Genomic DNA, 22,459 nt, shown 5'->3' on the forward strand with positions numbered 1-22,459 from the left:
TTATTGTCATATATTTTATAACTAAATACGATCTAAACTAACGAGTTAGAAAAAAATTCACCCCCCTCACAGTGGTCAGGCACTCGGAACCTATCGAAAAATACAATAAAAGTCCATGGGACCAACTTGTAAAAACATGAATTTATGCTGTGAAAACGGACATTTTAACATGGGGGCTATGGACATTTGCTCCCTTTTGGGACCTGCCCCTAGCGGATTTTCGATGTATTGCAGTTTTTCGCACTTCCGGGTAGGCTTCATTTTTCAGATCAGAATGTTGCCGCTTGGTTTTTAATCAGAACAGCTCAATCTTCTAGTGAACAAGACGACAAACGTCTTTCTGGTGACATGCCTGGATCAGTTAGTCTTCTTAAAGGTGCTATAAGCGATGTCGGGAAACGTAACTTCTTGTTGACATTCGAATTGTTGTCAAACAAAACGACCCTCCCTCCTCCTCATCCCGTCTCCTCCCTCCTCCCCTCCCTTCTGGCATAAAGGAAAGTCAAAGTAGTCACTACAAACAAAGTTAAGTTTTACTGATACTTCATTCAATGAGTAATGTCGCCAAGTTAGATAAATGCTTTTATACATTGCAGAACAGAATGCAGAAAAAGAGAAACATTATCTTAAAATCGTTTTGCCACCTGAGATTATAACTATAGCTCCCATACAAGGACGCAATAATAGCATGATAACGTTAGCTTCGCGTTTCCCAGTGAGCATAAACAACGGCGGCGGCGTAAACAAATTTAGTCAAAGTTGTCAATAGCCTATAAATGAACATTCAAATTCATAACAAACAGTGGATGAAAACAATCATTCACACAAATTGTCGCCCTACTGTGAATTTGCTTGATCATTTACAATAGAGATTGATCGCTGCTAGAAACATACATGTTGTATTCACCAAAGTTAACGCTGACTGCATAGATCTAGCTAATTACATCCTTGTGTTGGTTTGGCGAACATGAACGTCAATTTAGAAAGAAAAATGGATTTAGGCTACCTGTTCTGCAAAAACAGAGCAACTGAATGTCGGATTGGAAGCCCTTCTGCCGGCGGAGTTCTCGCCACCTTTCGAAGGTTTTTCCGATGTAAATTCGGTAATTCGCGCGTTCCTTATCCTTGTCCCTCTTCTTTGCAATTTGTTCATCGGAACGTCGTCTCTTTGGTCGTGTGTCGGCCATAATTCAAACTTCCCTCTTCATGCTTCTCTCTCCTCCACACCCCCTTCATGTGTACGTACACTAACCCCCCCAAACCCCACCCTCAAATACTTCTTGCCAGTGATTGGCTGGAACACTGTTTGTTGTGTTTCGTGGTGCGGGTGAGCCCAGTTTGTTTTTGTTGCCGTTTGTGGAGCCTGGACAGTCTACAGAGACCGCGTTTTTTTACAGTGTGTTCATGGGACAGGCAGCTAGCGGATAGTGAGGAGATGTTTGCTGTGTGTGACAAAAAATGTTTTGGCCTAAAAAACGTGTGACATCGCTTAGAGCACCTTTAACCCTTGTGTGACCTTATGGACATTTGTCTTTCTCAGTTTTGTTTTTTTTTTGTTAATTTTGCCTGTGTTAATGCCAACTGCATACATTTTGGCACAGGTGTGTATTTTTATTGGAATTTTACTATTTCACCCCCATTTCCTTTAATAAATCTATTTTGCACTGGGTACACAAAATAGTTCCACTCAGGACCTTAAGGACAAAAATCTTGAACACAGCGCCCAAACAAAATCTTACTGAAAGCTCATTTTTAAAAATATCAATAATCTGCCATGGGTCTTCTTTAAAATGAGACCAAACTTAAGTCTGCATTTTTTGACAGATTTTTGACACAGACATTTTTGTCCTGTATGAACTTATGTGTAACTTTTTTTTAATTGACGCACAAGGGTTAAACCCTGCTCCTTTCTTACAATCAACCTCAAGGTCACATTTAATTCCAAGTCCCCGTCCCACTTTTTTTGTTTGTTTTCTTGATCTGTTACTACTTCTGTTGTTGTCTTACACAAACTTACTTTAAGACTGGTCCCTGGTTTGTTGTAATAGACCAAATGTAAAGCCAATGGTTTGGCTTTAAGTTGTGACAATCATATTACAGACACGGAATTGATTCCAGCCCATTCTCATTCCTCTGCCTGCAAATTTCCTCTAATCAGTAGCAAGTGGCAAAAGATAAAAAAAAAACAATAGAATAAAGAGGAAAAAACTGCTAGATTGACTGACCTATATTTCATAGAGAAAAAGATGAGCAGGTGGATTGGAAATCACCCCCTCCTCCCTTTCAAGGTGACCTCGTTTTTCTCATCTGATTAAATTCCTGCTGCTGGAATCGAGGCAGATGAATGATCCGGTTTGTCAGGATTTTGGCATTAAACATGAAGCCAAGAATCGGTTCATTAAAACTGAATGTTTCAGTACTGTTTCCTTTAATAATGAAACATTGCAGTATCTGTTTTGTATGCAATTTCATTTTTAGAGGGGAAACATCCTTAATTTTAGTGCACTGCTTTGTTTGCTCTGCTTTAATCTATCATCTTCCTTGTCTCTCTCCTTTCCCTCTCTCCTCTCAGGGTGGAAATCACTTTGACCAGTATGAGGAAGGTCAGTTGGAGTTGGAACAGGCCTCTTTGGACAAGCCCATAGAACCGGTAAGGCTGCACACCTCACTTGGTACTGTTGACTAGAACAGCTGCTTCCTGTGTGTGAGAGTGTGAATGATTGGTCCAGTCAGGGATAGCCACACCACCTCTATGGTCAGCCCCTACCCTTATTTTAGAGATAGTCAAATCATATCCTTTTTGGTAAATAAGTCAGCACTCCATTTCTGGAGGCCATCGTAGACCCCCTTCCCTGTTCCTCACCCCGGCCTTCAGTGAACACATCTGGTGTCATCACCTGTGTAACTGTATAATAAAGACACAGGTGAAGCAGATCTGTTGGATTGTACCAATCACTGTGATCAACTTGCTGTTTTTTTTTTGTTTGTTTGTTTGTTTTTTTGGATCACAGATGTGAGAGAGGATGGGTGTGTGCTTGTGTGGATGTTAGATGGGATTCCTGAATGAAATAAGTTTATTTTGACGTGTTTAAAATGTGAAGTGGATGGCACACTGTAGAAAAGGTTAAGGTAGAAACAGACATGCACAGTCACAATATATAATTCAACATTGGCCAGACTCTTTGTTCGAGACATACATTTTGATTTTTACCCATGATTGCTCAATTTTTTTGAGTAACTGCCCTATCCAAAGTCATTTCAAAGTGCAGACCTGGAGTGTTTGTCCGCTTGAACATTTGCATGCTCCTCTGGGTGTTGTCCTTGATGAGCTCCGTTGATTCAGCTTCAGTGTAGGAGGATGCCAAGGGCCCTCATGATAGCCACAGTATATCCAGTATATGCCACAATACAGTTAGCCCTCTTTCTTTAAAAGTTAAGTTAGTTAATTAAAACTGTGAGGCTGGTTACATATGCAACAAGTTGAACAGAGATCAAAAAACAAATATTAATCAAACAATCCATAAAAACCAAAGTGAATACTTTCTATTCAGAGACACATTTAATTGATCAAAAGTGATAAAGTCATTTAAACTGTTTTCAACATTGATAATGATTAGAAATGTTGCTTGAGCACCAAATTGAATTGTATTTTCCAATACAAATAGATGCATTCACTTGGTTTGCAAATGTAAAAATTAAGTCTTGAACAAATTGAACAAAATGATGTGAGACTATGTTTAAAACAATAATAAATATGGCAATGAGTTATATGAACTTCCCTTAAAATTAAATTGATTCTATGAGCCCATTGGCAGATATTTCTTCTGGTTTTTAATCATAAACTCACTTCATTTAGATCAGTTTCTCAGAAAACAAGACTTAATTTCTGATGTAATTTTGCATGTCATGTAAATGTATCTTGATTTTAGAATCTTTAGACATTTGCACTGAAAAACAATACAAAAATACTGAGGAAGAACATCACTTTTTTGAAGTGACAAAGCAACCATTCCAAATCCATTTCTCCTTAGTGTCAGAAGTAGCGTCAGTGCTTGGAGTACTTCTGAAATAGAACGAGGCATCATTTTACTGTCGGGGAGTTGTTGTTTCGCACCGCATCCAGTGTAGACAGCATCACTGATTGTAATGGTTTCTATTGTTTTTTTTTGTCGCATTGAGCCGCTCGCATCCGGTGTAGACATGGTGTTATAATGTCAATAATATCAGTCAAAATTTGATTACGATTTGAAAGAGAACCCCACTAAATGATTATAAACTGTAGTTGAGACAAATCTGCTTATGCTTTGTTCCTTTAATCAGTAATTAGTGTTTTGACTGACACACCAACACAAGCTGCAAACACATGCTGCATAGGTTTTATAGGTTTGACGTTGAACCACAACAGGCTGTTTAGTTCACTCTATCTTGCAAATGGAGTCCTCTAAGCATACAGAAAAAAGCCTCTTTAGAAGATGCGTATGTGCGTCAGCTCTCAGAGCTAGAATAATACATCCATGCACAGACATTTAGTGGTTCAAATAAAGCGTTCGATCAATACATTCACTCTGAGTCAGTCAGATTTGACAGACTTGGAGGCAGACCTTTGATCCGCAGACACGCTACCATTTGAATTACACAACTGGCCTGTGTGTCTGCTCCGTTTGATTCAAGCTAAACTGACCTGATTTAGAAATGAACCACTCAGTGTGTCGTCCACCTCACATAGGAAAGCTAGAGGGAATGTGTGCCTTTTGATTGAGAGAAAGTGGTGTGTGTGTGTGTAACTGTGTATGAGCACACTAGTGCCCAGTATCTTGTGTGTTTTTGTTTTTTGTGTTAGTGTTTGTGTAGGACAGTTCATTTCAGATATTTTCAGTATTGTACACAACTTGGGGTGTTCGACATTTCTCTCCTGCAGCGAATTGGCCCCAATTAGCTAAGCAGCTCTGACCCGGTTTGTATCTGCACGCTCTGCTCTCCTCCTGTCTCTTTAGGGGCTCCTTGTAACGCTTTCTCACTCTCTCTGTCTCTCACTCTTGCTCTTTCTGTCTGTCTCTCTCACTATCTCTCTGTCTCTCTCATCATTCTGTCCTTCTTTCTGTCCAACACAGTGATTCGGTGTACAGTACCCTCTGTCATTATGTGCTGGCATGGTGCTTGTGCAACTGGGACTGCATTTTTCGCTGACTAGGCATGTAGATAATATCGCAGGCAGCTCTCGTCTCTGTCTCTCTGTCTGGTTCGCTCTGTATTGCAGAGGCTTGCATGCCGGATGCCTCTCCTCCTCTCCATGTTGTCCTCTCTGCTCCAGTTACACTAAGGCAACTTTATTTTAGGGTAAATTCACTAAAATCAGATTCTCAGGTATGTCTTTCTATTATATTATAATCTCTCTATTATATTATAATCTCTCTCTCTCTCTCTCTCTCTCTCTCTCTCTCTCTCTCTCTCTCTCTCTCTCTCTCTCTCTCTCTCTCTCTCTCTCTCTCCCCCCCCCCCCTCTCCCTCTCTCCCTCTCTCCCCCTCTCTCTCTCTCTCTCTCTCTCTCTCTCCCTCTCCCTCTCTCTCTCTCTCTCTCTTGTGTCGTTGGTTTAATAAAAAACACCAGTTTGTATTGAAAGGACCACTTTTCCATGTGTTGACATAATGTCAGGGCTCAACAATAAGGATAGGCCACACACATGGGGCCAGTGTGAGAGCAATTTTAAACATGAAATGTTTTAAATATTTCTTGATTGCAAGAAATTTATTTAAATAAAAACTATATTTGTTTTTGTCATGGGGTAATTGTAAAGACTAACAACATAAGTGCAGTGGGACAAGCAGACTGGCTGGAAAAATAAATCCTTATTGTTGAGTGTGATACTGGACATGGTGAACGTGTTAAAAGTAAATTAAAAAAGATTCTCTACCATGGTAATAGCTTTTATTATTGTAAGTATGACTTTGAATCATGTATTCATGTCCAATCATTTTTAACAAGCTGTAGAAGTATGTTTTCATGTGTCTAGTTATGAACGGGGCAGATCTGCTGGTCAGAAGGACACGAGAGAGAGCAGGAGAGGTGGCCTGGCTGCCTGCCTGAACCAAATGATTCCTGCTCCTGCACTATTGTCTATGGAGGGGTGTGGAGAGCAGAACTGCCACACACAGTGTTCGTGAAAAGCAGTGACGTTACACACCGCAGGAAGCAATGGCTATCACTGTCAATTCATTTTTTACACTCAGAACATAGTATCCAGTGCATAATATTTCCTCAATCACATGAACACACAGCAATATCTGAGCTTTGGTTTATTTGCCCCCCGTTTTCCTTTTGTAGATCTTGTGTGTCAGGGCTATTTTCCACCAAACACCAGTGGTGTATTTATATCGCAGAACTCCTAGCAGCTGGTCCGGATGGACGGTGACAGCCATCGCTGCATGTATGTGTGTGCGTCTTGTGTTTGAGCACTGTGTTTGTCACGCTCTTGTTTCCCATGCCTCTCCTCTGCCAATCATTGTGTGTGATCTGTAGGCAGCTAGAGGTTTGTGGTAATCGGGATCTTCTCTTATTTTCCCATATGCTTTTATCTACTTCTTCCCTTTTCCTTGCTCTCTTAACACCTTTGTTTGTCTGTTTGCATGTTAAGTCTGTAGCATTAGTTTCTCTTTCACACACACTCCCCTTCATCTTACTATGTACCCTAATTCTCATCTTCCTTTTCTCGCCCCCCCAACCCAAGGAGATGTGCACTGGGCAGTGACCAAGTCAAATGACAAACATCACGTAAATCACACACATAACATGATTGTTATCGCTACTCATGGTGTGTAACTTACTTTAAATACTGTAGGAAACTCAGAATGCATTATGACTACATTGATATATAAGGAAATACTATTGTCCGTCCTGTTTTGCACTGCTAAATATGGTTATTTTCACACAGTTTGATTAACGAGAGTCACAAAAGCATTTATGACCAGCATCACTCCCTTAAATGTTCAGGACAGCCGCATCTAGAGTGGACTTGGTAAACCTGTGCTGTGAGAACAAAACCACTCTGGAAATCTAGTTGTCTATCAGTCGGTGTCTTGAGTGTATTTTCTTTTGGGGTTCTGGTAACTCGCAGAGATGGTTAAACAAGCTATATCCCAAGGTTTTAGATCCAATTGCTGTGTTCCACCGGCACTGCTCCCATCAGTTTTGTGATCTGTGTGAGACGCAAGCGTTGTGCTCTACACTTAAATATAAATATTAAAAAAGCATCCAAAGTTGCTATATGTTAATCAAGATTGGTGGGAGAAATGTGCACCTTGATTGGACACATTTATTTTACATAAGACTTTCCAGTGTTCTGCAAGTCCCTGTTTAATTGCCAGTCACTGTGAAAAAAATGGCTTGGCTTTGAATATGATTTTAAATCCCAAATGCTGACTGTGTAAACATAGCCTATGAGTGACTGCTATATCTCACTGGTACAACAATTTCCAACCTAAAAGGCCTTAAATATTGGTACAGGCATTCTTAAAAACATTCAGTCCACACAGTTTAGCTTTGCAACCACATGCACACACATTCTCTTAATGAAGCTCTTGATCTTCTGTGCAAGAGTTAAACCGGGAAATGTTGTGATAGAAAGGTCAAGGTTTGCCATTTCAAAAGAACCCTGACCTTTAGACATGATCCTATAGACCCTTTTACAGTTGGTAAACACGGTGACGTATTTGTGTGGGCGGAGCTTAGCTGGAGGCAGAAAGATCCCTCTGGCCGCTTCACTAACGCTAGTTTGCCAGTTTTGTTAGCTTGTTTTTTAACAATGACTGGAGAAAATCCGATTTTGTCTTAATGTGCAAGGTCACTCACTGTCCAGGACGCCGATTGTTATTTGCAAAAGTTAATTTTAACGGACGGAACCAGATGACCGTACACGCTCAGTCAATGGACGAACTGACAGGATTAACGTTAACGCTCCCTCCGGTTGAGTGGCCTGACTTCTACACCTACCCGATAGAGAAACTGAGGCTAAAGAGAAACTGAGGACATATAAATATATTTAGATGCCTATAATATAACTATGTGCCGAATGGTCATGTAAAGACTTGTGTGGTTCAATCCGCAGTTCTGCCTAGCCAGCGCCAAGACGACAATGTAAAGAGTGACACTACGGTGCAATTTTAATGATATGAATATTTTCTAGAAATAAAAATTCCAGATACAGCATACTCATTTTTCATTGATTCTTGCACCCAAGAACACAACAAGATGACATTTAAAAATAAAAAGAATAATTTAAGCTCTTTATTATGTCGCCGAATCTGTGCTGGTTTGTATTGGCCGCCTCCAGTTTTCCGTTTGTTTTGCCTCCAGCTAGCGCCGTGACGTAACTGTGACGTCGGCGCAAAAGGGGTCTATAGCTGAGGTGTCTTTTCCATCATCACGGTCTTATCCTTTTCTTCTTTATTATTGTAAAGTTCAGAGATTAAATACCGAAGACCACGACTTTCCAGGAACTCAGTGGCACCAAAAAGTGTTTGGACACTTTAGCCATATTTAATGTCTGCATTTAAGGGCAAAATATCAAGACAAGTGGGAATGAATTAAGGAACAACGGTTAGTTGGGATTTAATTTATACAGAGATATACTGCAGATGAGTTGTTCATTAAAAGGCATTATAAAATGCCTCTAGCATCATTGTTTTCAGATGACTCTTGGTTTGATGTTTTGCTCTCTAATGCAGTGACATTCAGACAATAAGTGTGGCTAAATGCAGTTGTGGCCACTCCGCATAAGAAAACTGTGCCACTGTGACATTAAAAAGCCTCCCTGCTGTCCTCCCATTTGGATCCGAGTAGTTTACATTCCCTGGCAGTAAGGAAGACAATGTGTTAGATTTCTCTCCGTCTCTTCCATAATGAATTGACACCAGCTGTCAAAGTCCCCTAGCAAACAAACATACATACCAAACATACCCCCCCCCCCCCCCAAAAAAAAAACAAAAAAAAAAACAACTAGCCCATTACCCCACCCACCTTGATAAAACTTTCCTGCTCTGATCTCTCTGGCTGTTTTTGGTTATCTCTGTTTGTAGCTGGCCACCAAAATGTCAGATGCTTTAGAGCATGAAGGTCAGCAGGAACACTGTCACCTCATAAATGGTTTCATCACTGGCCACCAATTACTGGCTCTTAAGGCTGTGACACACCACGCCGACGTCAAAGAACTAGCGGCAGCAAAAGGACTACAGGCGACTGCCAATTAGCAAATGTGTTCTGCACCTGCATGTATGAAATCAGCAGGTATCAGTTGTCTATATTCGTCATTTAAAAAGGGAAACTGAAATTAGGACTCATTACAGATATACAAACCCTAAATAAAGCAGGGCTTGCTTACCATTTTGAATATCAATCTGCTCACTTTCTTCATTCCAGGCAGCTCATATTGTTATCAAAATATTTGCGTATTGGAATGCCCAGGTAAGATGATGTCAAATTAGAACAGCCTTCTGTCTCTGCTGTCTTGACTTCTTTGCTCTCTTTCATTACTTTGGCTTTTATTCTCATGCACTGACTCGTTCACTAAACTGAACAGCTATTCAAAGCGATATTTTTTGCCGACTGCCAATTCAACATGCTGAATTGGGTGAACTCCCCCCGACATGTAGAACATACTGTGAAAACTAGCCCGACAGACTCGCACTGATGGCTGACCGTCTGCTTGGTGTGTCACAGTCCTTATAGTTCTTTGTATTTTTACATTTCCATTGGTCTCTGAGACCATCAATTCCTAGTCACTTTAAGATGTTTGTTTTTATTCTCAATGTATCAACATAATAGTCCTTTCTATTTTCGTATTTACATTTTTCATGGGCAGAAAGATTTGGAAAAAAAGAAAGAGTTGCGTTTCTTTGTTTTATTTACACATGTTTGACATGTTTTTGTAATGACGGTACTGTGAATTTTCCACGCTTCAGTATTGCACAGTATAAAACATCAAATTTAGTGTAGCTCATTCTCAATTTTTAAATCAGTCTTAATGAAGCTATCAAAGCCCTAAACGCACTGTTAAACCACTCGCTGCCCTGCACGTCTCTGTTTGGTTTTAATTTAATCCCACCTTCCTCTCCCTTTCTCACTCCCTGCTATTACTATGTTGATAACATCACTCTTTATCACTCTTTCCTTGTGGGAGTGTATATGTTTGGACAATATAACATTTTGTTGTTGTTTTTTAATCATTTATATGAATTAACTGCCAGTTAGTGGATGTGTAGATGTGTGAATTCACTGTGGTAATGTAGTGGATCAAAGAGACAGTGTGACCAGTAGAAAGCTGTAGAGATTGGCCAGTTTCTTCAGTTTGTGTGACGTTTGACTGTTCTTTTGACAGCCCAGGGTTTAAAAGCCAGGTTCGTATGGACATGTTTTCACTCCACTTGCACTGCTGTTGGATTCTTCGGCGTTGTTGCTCTTCATCTGTCTGTTTTATTTTAGTGCATTCATCCGTTTGTCCCCACAAAACCCACCCGCCTCCCACGTCTGCCTGACACGCCATCCACGGGCCCGGTGATTGGCCCTGGGCCACATTCGACTGATTCTGATTGGCTCATATGAAGAATTAAACTAGGCAAAGATAGCTTTCTTCCCCAAGTTCTGTTCTCTTGATCTAATGGTCTCCTGTTTGGGAAAGAGGAGTTCACATTTGCTATGTAAAGTGCTCCACTCAGCAGGAAGAGGTAATGTGAGGTCAGCTCAATGCGCACCCTGTTTAGATTCTCCTCCAGTCTTCAGAATGATGAAATGCTGTGTGTTGTTAGCAGAGGATGCTGCAGAGCCACTGCATTGCAGGCCTTTTGGGTTGGGCTTACTGCAGGCGCTTCTGCACTGCTGATAAATGAAAGATCCTGGGACCTTCACTCTTTTGATCCTGTGGTCTTTCTTCACATCTGTCCGCAATGAGCTCATCTGTCTTATGATGAATTCTGTTCTGCCATCATTTCTTAGAGGTACATATGCGAGCTGTAATTGGCCTTATGCTGGTTTTAATGTGCGTTCTGTGGCCTCCTCTGCTGACTGTAAATACAGAAAAGGAAATGATCGTTATCCCATGGTCTTGTTCCTTTTTTCATCCCTGTAATTTGAACGTAAGAACATGCACATAACTGTTTGGATGTCCAGAGGCTCAAAGGGGATTTTGTACAAGATAAGTATTAGTGCAGCTCCCCATGCAAGACCATCTGGAGAAAACGTTTCCATATTCTGTCGCCACACACACACACATTGCAGGTATGAAGCTGAGAGGTATGTACTGTACACTCTGCTGAGATATAAAAGAGCTGAAGATTTAACACTGTTATTTTGTATGTAAGATTATAAAAAGATGTATAAAAGGATAGCACGACCAATATTCATTTTGTAAGGCCGATATGATATTGATTGTTTTTGTATGGTTATAACCAATAAGCAGAACTGATTTGTAATTATTACATTTACTGAATAAAAGTAATGGGACGCAGTGGGATAGCATAACTTGACTAACTAGCGGACCAATCTTTTTGCGCAGCTTCTGAAATGTAGTTTTGGTCATTCTGAAATGCCTTAGCCAAAGTCTGTCATCAAAGTGGTATCGTCATACTGCCTAGCCCTAATAAGAAATTTTATTATACAGTATATCATATTGTGAAATTTTCATATTGTATAATATATCATATTGTGAAATTTATTTATTTTTGAAAATCAAGACTGGAGTAATGGCTGCTAAAAATTCAGCTTCGCCATCACAGGAAGAATAAATTGTAATTATATTTCACAATATTATTTTTTTACTGTAATTTTGATCAAATAAATGCAGCCTTGGTAACTATAAGAGACTTTCTAAAAATCTTTAGAGACCTATTGAGAAAGGAGAAAGTGTGAAAATCTGTAAAATAAATAATAATAAAAAAATGTATGTAACAGCTAGTTTATTCTACCTTGTTTAATTTCATAAAGTGAAATGACCTTGAGTAAATGTTCTTTTTTGCCACAAATTTGCCACAAGTTTTCTCCATTTCAATCTTAACTCGACTCTTAAAAGAGTTAGGGACATCTCAGGAGGCCTGTTGCAATAACCCCATTAAATAAATGGAAAAATATGATCAAATCCCAGTAGCAGTCTTAACACCAAAGCAAGGAAAAGAAATGGAGTAGCTATTTTGAAGCACTATTAAAAACAAGCCTCACGGATCTCTAATAACAGACTGTAAGACTGACGGCTTTATATTTATAAAATGGATATTTAGGTTTAGCATTCAGTATCCAAATTGGCCAAACTATTGCGTGGGCGTGGCAAACAATTGGCAGAGTGGAAAGTAATGGAAAGTGGGTGTGTCTTGTGGGGGTAACCACTCCCTCCCTACCCATAATGCTCTAACCTTGTACTTGCTCCACTCCTTGCCTCTCACACACCACTCATGGCTGCTCCATCTTATGCTCACTCTCTCTAGGTTTTGACATCTGTTTAGATGACCTTATGCATCACCACTGTAATATGCTCGCCCTCATCTGTAACAACTTCATAAGTTCTCTGCTGCCCTCTCCCTCCCTGAATATGCTTACTACTATATAGACACGACTAACACCGCCGTCTCTTTTTGTTAAAGTGGTTTAACAAAAAGCTGCATGCTGGTTAATGGTTTTGGTTTTCACCTCGTTATTTATTTATTGTTGTTCATATTGGCCTTTATTTGTGGTGTGTGTGTGTTTGTAGATAAAAAGAAATTATTTCATTGTTTACGTTTTTTATATATTATCCATTATTACTTTTTCTTTATGCTTGGATCTGATTAAAGCTGTTTATATTTTTGTTGTGACTTTAAGCTTGATTTTTAAAAAAAAAAAAAATATATATATATGTTCTTGCATTTCATGTATTTTAGAGTATCCTCTGTTTTTCTTTTTCTTTTTTTTTGTTCTTTTTTTTTTGTATGAAGCATCAGATCAGTCTATAAAATGCAAACACACTCACACACATGCAGATCGAGCCTCTCAATGGTAACCGAGGCCTCCCTCTCTACTTTTCTTTTTTGTCTCTCCATAAATCTATCAATCTACCTCTCTGACTGTCTCACTCCTCGATCTCCTCCTTTCACTCTCGTTTACAGCTACATACTGTGTTTTTTTTGTGGTGGCTCTGTTGTCATGATGATGAACTCACAAAAAGCTTGTGAAAGTGTTTGGTTTGTATGTGTATGCAAACTCTGTCTGTGCCGTTCCTTCCCCCTTAGTTTGTGCATTAATCTTTCTCCCTGAGACGGTTTATGTATGTATTTGTGTGTAATGATACATATATAACCGTAGGTTCCTCCCTCCACTGAAAGTGAGTTAGTAAACTCAGAGGTTGGTAGTGTAAACTTACATCCCTTTTAGCTGTTACCTCCACTAGTTGTTCATTTGAGGAATGCCCCTGTTAAGCTGTAGTTTAGATTTTACACTATAGGTTTTAGAATGAAGTTGGGTTCAATTACTCCTCCACAACAAACACTATACTGTAAGGGCTTCAGATATATGCCTTATCACAGAGCCCAATGACTTTTCCTCCTCTTGTTCTTCCTATCTATCTCCCTCTCTCCCTTCCGCTCCCCATCAGACAAGGAGTTTAAAGGTGTAGCAGATGTTGCTAATGTTGATGACAGTGAGTGAGGATGTTTTGACAGTTGTCTGCCTATCATGTGTACTTGTGACTCAGTGTGAGTGTGTGCGTGTGTGAGGAAAGCGCTTCTTATTATTGGAATATTGTGGTCTTTCTTTCCTTTCTTCCTCACATCAGGATAACATTGGGCACCGGCTCCTTCAGAAACATGGCTGGAAGTTGGGTCAAGGCCTGGGCAAAACCATGCAGGGTAAGCAAGCACTTTTTACTTTAAAGCTCAATCTCTCCCACTCTTTCTGTCTCTTGATTTCCACCCAACAGCATCAATTCCCTATGGTTTGATCAGTTGTAAAAATGTTTTCTTTCTTACTTTTCTGATCTCTCTCTATTCTGTTCCAGCACACCCATTTGTATTTCTCATTTGTACTGACATTAATGGATGTCTGTGAGGAATTAATTTGTTTGGACCGTAGTGTTGATACAGTGAATGGGGGAAGACAGAATGAGATGGATAGACAGGAAGGAGTTGGTAGACTGGCATGAGGTGACATCAGATAAGCATTGAGTGCACTAGCTTTTCTATGGAGAATTATAGTCTTGAGTAGATATGGACAAGAGATGGGTACTTGAGTGATTTTGTAGTTAATACTGTAAAAAATGTAGATGTTTTTATGATTTTATAGGATGGTATATTGTAATTGGTTTAACTATCTGGGTTATGTCATTCACTCACTTTGCAAAAAAAAAAAAACAGAAACTTTTTTTTTTTTTTTGTTTAACAGCATTAAAAATATGTAACGCAATTAATGCGGCATCTGTTTTTTCTGTTATCCTTTGGCTGGGCTACAGTATATGATCACACTATCATTCATTCAAGTGCGATAATACGCAAAAAAAACCTGTGAAGTCTGTGAACCAGCTCTCTGTGAACAAACACCCAAAACGCACACACAGAATACCGCTTCAGACAGCGCTGAATTATCTTTTGCACTTGAATGGACATAAACACAAAATTGTCAAAATTCCCATTTTTTTCAAGTGTCCTCATATGTGCAGTCTTAAATGAGTTAAAGAAGTGTTAAATGAACGTAAAGAGTTGTGAGAAAATAGGATGCGTGTCAGATCTGCGTCATGTGTCAACTCTTAAAGTGACAGCAGCCTAATAAACTTGTTGTCTGTGTCATTAATAGGGCTGGGAAAAAAATAGATTTATTTATTTATATTTTACAATTTCAAAATCGATTTTTTTTTATTTATTTTTTTTTTATTCCAGAATCGATATTAATCCACATTAAATTTGTGTATAGATGAAGTTACCTCTTTTATTTCAACAGAGGGCAGGGCCAATAAGGACTATCCGATGGCAGGGGGCCAGCGTAAAGTACTCTGGACAGTTAGCGTAAACTTCGCTCAGGACTGTTAACGCAACTGTCACTTGCCCGATTGAGCAAGTGCTGCATCACGAAAGTTTACCAATTGCATGTGTTTTTAAGCCTTGCCAATTTTAATATTAAAGCGTAAGAGGACTCAAGAGAACTTAATTAAATAGTGTGAAAAGTTTTGTGTGCATGCATGCCCAGAAAGCCACTTCTCAGATAGCGTGTGAATGCTGAATTGAGCTCTCTTTCACATCATCTTGCGCTTGAAGGGACATATTCACACAAAATTACATCAAAAAATGCTGATCTCTGCGAGTAATCTAGAAACAGTCTGTTATATCTTAAGTAAACAAAAACAGTTGAGAAATAAAACGCAATGTGTAACAGTATATTGGATTTGTGCTGCTCTTAAAGGGACAGCAGCCTAATAAACCTGCTGCTGTCTTAGTTTTAATGTTAATCAAACAACAAAGGACACAGAATTAAAATCCCTCACTGCTCTTGAATGAATAACTTTTGTAACTTTAATAAGGATTAATCTATATTTAATTTATAATGAAGACTATGCAGTGCTGTTTTACATTTAATTATTCATTTCCTGAAAATGACTGTTCCTGAAAAACATGGTTTTATTTTATTTATGTTTGTTCTATTGTAGTTGTACTACTGCTCGTAATTTGATTTGTTGTATTATTTTATTACTCACAGTTTACTTGTTTTTTGTAACAATAGGCTTTATGAAATTTATTTAAGTTAGGGCTTGTAGATTTTGGTGTCACAACCTTATTTATTGAGGTTATGGGTCAAAAACAACGAGGTCTATAACTAGGCCTGTTTTATTTATTTTATTTATTTGTTACTTTTTTGTGGTGGGGCCAGTGACAATTTTGGCAGGGCAGGTTTATTTCTTACCAGTGGACACGAGAAAGTGACAATTTTAGGCACAATATTGTCTGTTTTTGCTCTTTCACCAATGAAAATAGTTCCAAACATGCAAACGACCAACGGTCTCAACAACCATTGTCTGTCGCCAAGAAATAAGCATTTTTGAATGAATCAATGATCCATTCATAAAGACAGTAATTTCCTTAGTTTCTCAATGATTCAGCCATTTGAACGAATCTGCTGAATAAACTACTCAATGACTCACTCATTGAGACAGTCACTTGCTGCCACCTACTGGCATTTTTAGACCGCAAACCGGCTAGGTGTGACCATTTTTTGTGTGACCAACAGTCGGGTTTAAATTTAAAAACCATTTTAAAATAAGTTTTCAAGTGAAGCTTATATTTTGTTTTATTCACAAACATTAGGCCTACATCACCCAAAACAATTTAAAAATGGTATGGTTTTGGCATCAAAACCTCAATGCTTTTTCACAAAACTTAATGAGGAATATGCATTTATTAAAGCAATAAGATATTGATATAATTAAAATAATACTTAAAATTAAGTTGGAAAGGGGAAATCAATTTGCACAGTCTAAATAGTGTTTGTACTAGCAAAGTATTCGGTGTAGGAGGAGTACTTGACGGCTCAATTACTTAAGCACATCCCTGATATGAACAGACAGACACACCCTATCACTCATGCATACCCAGTATCAAAGAGAAACCGAAACGGTCATGAGATCCTCTGGATCACACCAGATAAAAGCATTCACTGTGCTTTTTTAGTGCATTTGCTAAGGAAGAACAACTCTTTCATTTCTTTCTCCATCCCTCTGTCCTCGCCCAGTTCCCCCTCTACTTTCTCCCCTGCACTTGACTTATGGCCTGGCGATATGCTGTATTGATGCAGTATTGTTGTCTGTGTTCAGTGGTTGTTTGGTTGAATAACATGCATATGAGCCATTCTTCCCTGCAGAAGATCACTTTGTCTCTTGTTGCGCTAAGAGCAGAGCTGAGATGTACAACGTGTTAGATTTCATGTTGACTTTTCTTATTAAAGGGTTAGTTCACCCAAAAATTTAAATTCTGTCAGTAATTACTCACCCTCATGTTGTTCCAACCCCGTAAGACTTTCGTCCTTTACGCTACACCATCACACGCATCACACACATGACCAGCGTCGGCCAATAGTGAGCCTACATTCTGACGTACAACCCAGAAGCGCTGTGCTGTTTATACTACGTGAACTCACTCAGAGGCCCACTAAGAGGCTCTTATCATCCCAGCAGGATGCATGTGTGCAGCAGTCACGCTGCAAAGCCTGCAGGAAATAAAGCACACAATGAGGAATGCAAGTATGTGTCATCCTCTTAGTGCATCAGTAGTAAGAGCAGAACAAAATGTAGTGAATCATAGCCTGAAAGAATGTTCAGATTTCTGAGCTCAAGAGAAATCAAAATCAGAGCTTTCTGATTTCAAAAGAAGTGATTTTTTTTTTTACTTTCTTTTGTTTTTTCTCTTTATTCCTCATTGCAACTTCTGTGCAATGAGAGGTTTTGTATGTTTGCACACAAACATGCAAATTGATCTACCCACATGTAAATCAGTACGAGATGTTCTCAACAAGGTGAAAGGAGGCAAACTCAGCTGACACCTGTCTGACACGCAGCCTTGTTAAAATTACCTTTACAAATCATTTTAGCAGAAAGGTTTAGATCGAAAGCAAACAGTGAAGGTTTGTGGCATCTAACTTTTGCAAGGTCATTTAGCCCATCAGGCAAGTATTTGAGTCTCTCCCTAGAGACTGCTTTTATTGTGAACATTTGCACACACGCACAGCACACTCTGGACCACTGGCCTGCAGCTGTTAAGCTCTGCTACTCAAGTGCTGAAGTCAGCGTTGTGTAAAAGCCCAAGATCTTAATCAGTTCTCAGTGTGCATAAATGGGAAAGGCATAATATCGGTTTTCATTGCTCCCAGTGACCGCTTCCCATGGACATGAACATCCCATTTCAACCATAGTAGGAAAAATAACAAAATAGCAGGATCATTTTTTGAAATAAATTAATACTTTTATGTTGTAAAGATGCATTAAGTTGATTGGAAGTGATCGTAAAGACAAAATAAATTGTAATAATACTTAACAATATTACTGTTTTTACTGTATTCTTGATCAAATAAGCAGCTTTAAGCATTTCAGACTTCTTTTAAAAACTTTTTTTTTTTAAAGACGCCAAACTTTTGAATGAAAGTGTACATGCTGTTAGAATAATGTTGAAAATATATATTTATATCTGCTCTAAAATGGCTTAAAATGGTGTGATCAGAAGAACTAACATTTTTAGCACAGCTATTTTTGATGCTGAGGTTTAAATCAGAGACCATTTTAAATATCTCCTTCGTTTTGCTCTTATAATCACAAGTTGCAGTAGAAAGAGGTTTTTTTGCCCTTTATGAAGCTTAATGGGCCAACAAAATCATTGTGATGTTCACCATATTTCTTAATTTTTATATTGCCAGCACTACTTCACAAAGAGACAGCGTTTCCCTAAGCGGTGACAACAGAAACCAGAACAGCATCTCTCTTTTTCGCCTTTACCATAACAATTCACACTCCATTTGCTGCTTTCTTAGAACTCGCAGTGCGGAGAACCCAGAGGAAGTAGCCGAAGCCAGAGGTTGTCATCCCAGCCAAGTCAAGTGTGTGACAGATTAGGAATGTTTCCAGTGTTCCCCGGCACCACCCATCTGTTTTGTAGCTTGGCAAGACACTCAAAAGATCAGAGTTTTGTCCTTTCTTGGTTGTCATCTTCCTTTCATCACACTGTTTGTGTTTAATACACACAGCAGATTGAGTGTCTGAAGTTTGTTTGCAGTAAAAGAGAATTTCCATCGAGCTTGAGGAAGTAGATTAGTTCCATCTTGCAGGAGAGAAATGAGAGGAGGGGTAGAGTGAGAGCTTGTGGAAAGCATGTACACCAAATTACATGCCAAATTGCTTTGGTGGAATCTGCAAAGAAAATGACTCAATGTGTCTCATAAAAAAGGCACCATATATGTTTTGACCCAGTCAAGTGGTCATGTTGGGAATTTGGAACACTCACTCTTAGTGCAAAGGACTCAGCTGCATACATACCATACAAACCCACACACAATCAAAAAAGCAAACACACGCCTGTTCACCCATTATGGTGCTCATGCCATGATGTTTGAACCTTATCCTTTTCCTTTTCTCTCTATCTTTTGGAAAGAGCCTTGGAACTGAGTGTGAATTTACTGAAATGTCTCCCCAAATGCTTTGAGTTTCCATTGTATTGACTCTGTTTTTTTACTCTTCTTTCTTTTTTTTACTCTTGTTTTTAGGTAAGGTTTGTAGGACCTCCCCCACTGTATGTTTGTGTGTATGTTTGAGTAAGTGTGAGTGTGCGTGTGGATGTTTTTTTCTTGTAAATAATACAAAATAACTCTCCCCCTTTTACAGTGTAGCCTAACGGCCTTTCTTAGTTCTTCTCTATACGCTTACAATCACTAAACGCTCTCTGCTCAAAATACCAGCGCTACGATTTGAAACTCATACCAAAATGGAATCAGTAAATATTTTGAAGAAATTGCCCTTTTTTTTTTTTCTCTTGATTGTTCAGAATTCACCCATGTTAGAATAGTACTTGTATATATTAGTTTAATGTATGTTTGGCTGCGATGGGGGTGTTTTGATTGGCTGAGAAGATGAGATGGGGCCCTCTGATTGGCTGTGAACATGATTCTGCCTCTTTCCCATGATTCCCCTGAATGGCTTGCCAGAATGAGCCTCAATCTCCTGCCCATTCTCCCCCCTCCTTCCGCCTTCAATCGGTCTATCTGCCTGCGTCCACTTTTGTGAAGTGAATGTACACATGTGGTACATGTGGGAGTGGAAATTGTGTGTGTTGAGAGTGTGTGTGTATGTGTCACCAAAACAAAGGGTGGGGGCTCAGGTGTTTTAGCTTGCAGGGAGAAGTCTTCACACCATCCCACCTGCATCCCACTTCTCCTCTTATACTTGTGAAAGCCTCACCTGACCTGACCCATCTCCGTCCCCCTCTCCTGCAGAGCATGCTGGCTGTAGAGACCCAGTCTTGTGAAGCTGAGTTTTAAGCAACGCAAAAGACCACAAAACGTATTGGAATTGATTCTAGATCAATGGCGAGATGAAAATGACTGAAATAGATCTAGTCTTCTAAAGAGGCCAGAGTCCTGCTGGCCGATAAGAACGATGCGCTGCTAAAAGCTCACTCACAGCATATGCTTCTCATAGCTCATACAGCTGCGTGATGAAGTATGTATACAACAGCCTCTCTGTCTCAAACACATTCATGTGGAGACTTGGACCCGCATGGGGATTGGAGAAAGGGGGAAATGGGGAGGAGAGTGCTCCTTTTTGGATTGAGTGATGGTTTGATACATTTATGTTCAAAGACAATCATCAAAGAGAGGGGAAACTCCTCCTTGCTTTGTCATCGAGGAATCCAAAAGCCTGAAACAATAGTACCAGAAATTAGCAGTAAAAGAGGAGGAGAGTCAGGGATGGTGAGAGGGTATCCCTGTAATCACCCAGGCCCATTGGTAGGGGGTACACCAAAGCCCCTGCCCCCAAACCCACCCCTAACCCCTTACCCCTTACCCCTGAACGCTCTCTTTGTGCCTCAATCTTCCTGCTTAACCAATTGGTGTTTCTTTTTTGCAGCATTATGATCCTGGCCATGTTGTGCTGATGGTAAACTTAGTGGTAAATGTTATTTTTACCCCTGATTGAATTGGTTATTTTCTTTTGATTTATTCTTTCATTTTTGTTTTGTTTTTTTGTTTGTTTTTTGTTGGATTTTACTTCCCCCCATTTCTTGTTTTGATATGACTCTCATCATCAGAGCACCAGTGTTTAATAGGCTTAAACTGTCTCTCTACCTCTCTTTGTATTAGTCTTCATTCTGCTGCCCGTCTCTTAGTGTTCAATATGCACTCTTCTAGAACACTCTCATTCTGTTTGTTTTCAGTTTTTTGGGGGATATTTAGTTTCACTTCCCCTTTTTTGTTGCATTGCACCTTTTTGTCCAGTCTCGTTATGTTCTTTCACTGGAATGCATAATGCTAGTCTTGACCTCACGTTGTTCCCAAAGACTGATTGTTTGGGAGGGGAAATGATCGTTGATTTGGGGACCTGGTTTTGGGATTCCCCCCTACCTTTTAAAGATAATTCTCAGACATACTCTAACATACTCAGAGACAATCAATGCTAATCATTACAAAAACATTCCATGTTTCCAATTAGATATGGTAGAATGTTAAAATACACTAAAACCATATTAGGTATCTGGTTATAGTGTCTTTTAACGGCCTGCTTCTGTTTAATTTATTATATACAGTTTCTCTATTTTGATAATAAACACTCTTGTGCACCCTGGTGGTAGTATGAATCCCTCAGTGCACTTCTTCTGGAGGCTCTGGTGGGGGCTGGAATCCCTTCAGGACCTTATCGTTCCGCACATGCTCCTTTATCACTTTCTTACTGGAACAATTATACCACTGGGCTGAAGCTCCAGTCAGTTTCAAATCTGTATTTCAATGCTTAAAAAGGTATTTAGGCATCACACAAATGTAATTTACATGGGTAATGGATAAATAATTTTAAAAAATTACAATTTTTTTTTTTTTTTTTTTTGGTCAAATTCCTAGCCCTTAGTTACGTTAAGTTACTCCTGGTGCCAGTTGCATAAACATAGCCATTATGTCAAGACTGTGTCTTAAGAACTAGTATGACCAACTAGTTAGTTCGGGGTAATCAGTCTTATTTTTTGGTATCAAATTAGAACAATCTACGTTTTTAAGTAACTTTTTTTTTTAAAGTTGTGAATAGTAAAAAAAAAAATTACTAACTTGTAAGACTAGTCTTAGCAGTTCTTGCAACTGGCCCTTGTTGTTATTCACAAATTTTTCTTGCCTTGTCATTATTACATCAGCCCAAGGGTATGATCTGATCCTGCTTTTAAAACTTGAACTCCCCGCAAAAAAATGACAAAAAAGAGGAAGACTGACAGAAAAAAACTGAAATCCAAACGATTGATTGGAGTCTGATTGACTGTGACCATGGTGCTAGCCTGTGCAGCCGCAAATTAGTATGATTTCTGTTTTTGTGCCTTTTCTCCTTTATTTGAAACCCCCCACCCTTTCCTGTCTCTGTGTCTGTATGTTTGCCACCCCATCCCCACACTCTCCCAGGTAAGTACATCCTTTCCCCAACCCTGCACTGTCACCATGGCAACCTCTGGCCTTTGACGTCACTTTGCTGCTGTAGCTCAGTGCTTGTGTCCTTATTCTCTCTGTTCTCCGTCTTTCACTCCCTGTGTCTCTTTCTTTCTCTCACTCTCTCTCTCTCTGCTTCGTTTGGCTGGTTATGAGTGGATTAAGCAATTATGTGTCAATCTTCAATGTAGTTTTGATTGTCTTTTTTGTTTCATTCTGATTTGTGTTCATTTTTTCTGATGTTACTTTTCCTCTGATCTAGGTCTTTTCACAGCTTGTGTATATAAAACGTATGATCAGTAA

General features: G+C 39.3%; 1 protein-coding gene across 6 annotated transcripts in view; it reads left to right on the plus strand.

Moving 5' to 3' along the window:
* Nucleotides 1-22,459, plus strand: part of gpatch8 (G patch domain containing 8) — a 60,137-nt gene that overhangs the window by 21,600 nt on the left and 16,078 nt on the right. Inside the window, exons 2-5 of one of the 6 annotated variants that reach the window (XM_081369238.1) lie at nt 2,573-2,650; nt 10,371-10,389; nt 13,608-13,652; nt 13,788-13,860. In XM_081369238.1, the coding sequence (XP_081225364.1) occupies nt 13,632-13,652; nt 13,788-13,860 (94 nt within the window). In that variant the 5' untranslated portion in view covers nt 2,573-2,650; nt 10,371-10,389; nt 13,608-13,631. Of the gene's footprint in view, nt 1-2,572; nt 2,651-6,011; nt 6,426-10,370; nt 10,390-13,607; nt 13,653-13,787; nt 13,861-20,603; nt 20,646-22,459 lie in introns of those variants that run through there. The other 5 variants (XM_081369239.1, XM_081369237.1, XM_081369240.1 and 2 more) reach the window with 5 other exon arrangements.

This window comes from Scardinius erythrophthalmus (genome assembly GCF_964197995.2).
Source record: "Scardinius erythrophthalmus genome assembly, chromosome: 1".
Lineage (NCBI taxonomy): Eukaryota > Metazoa > Chordata > Actinopteri > Cypriniformes > Leuciscidae > Scardinius > Scardinius erythrophthalmus.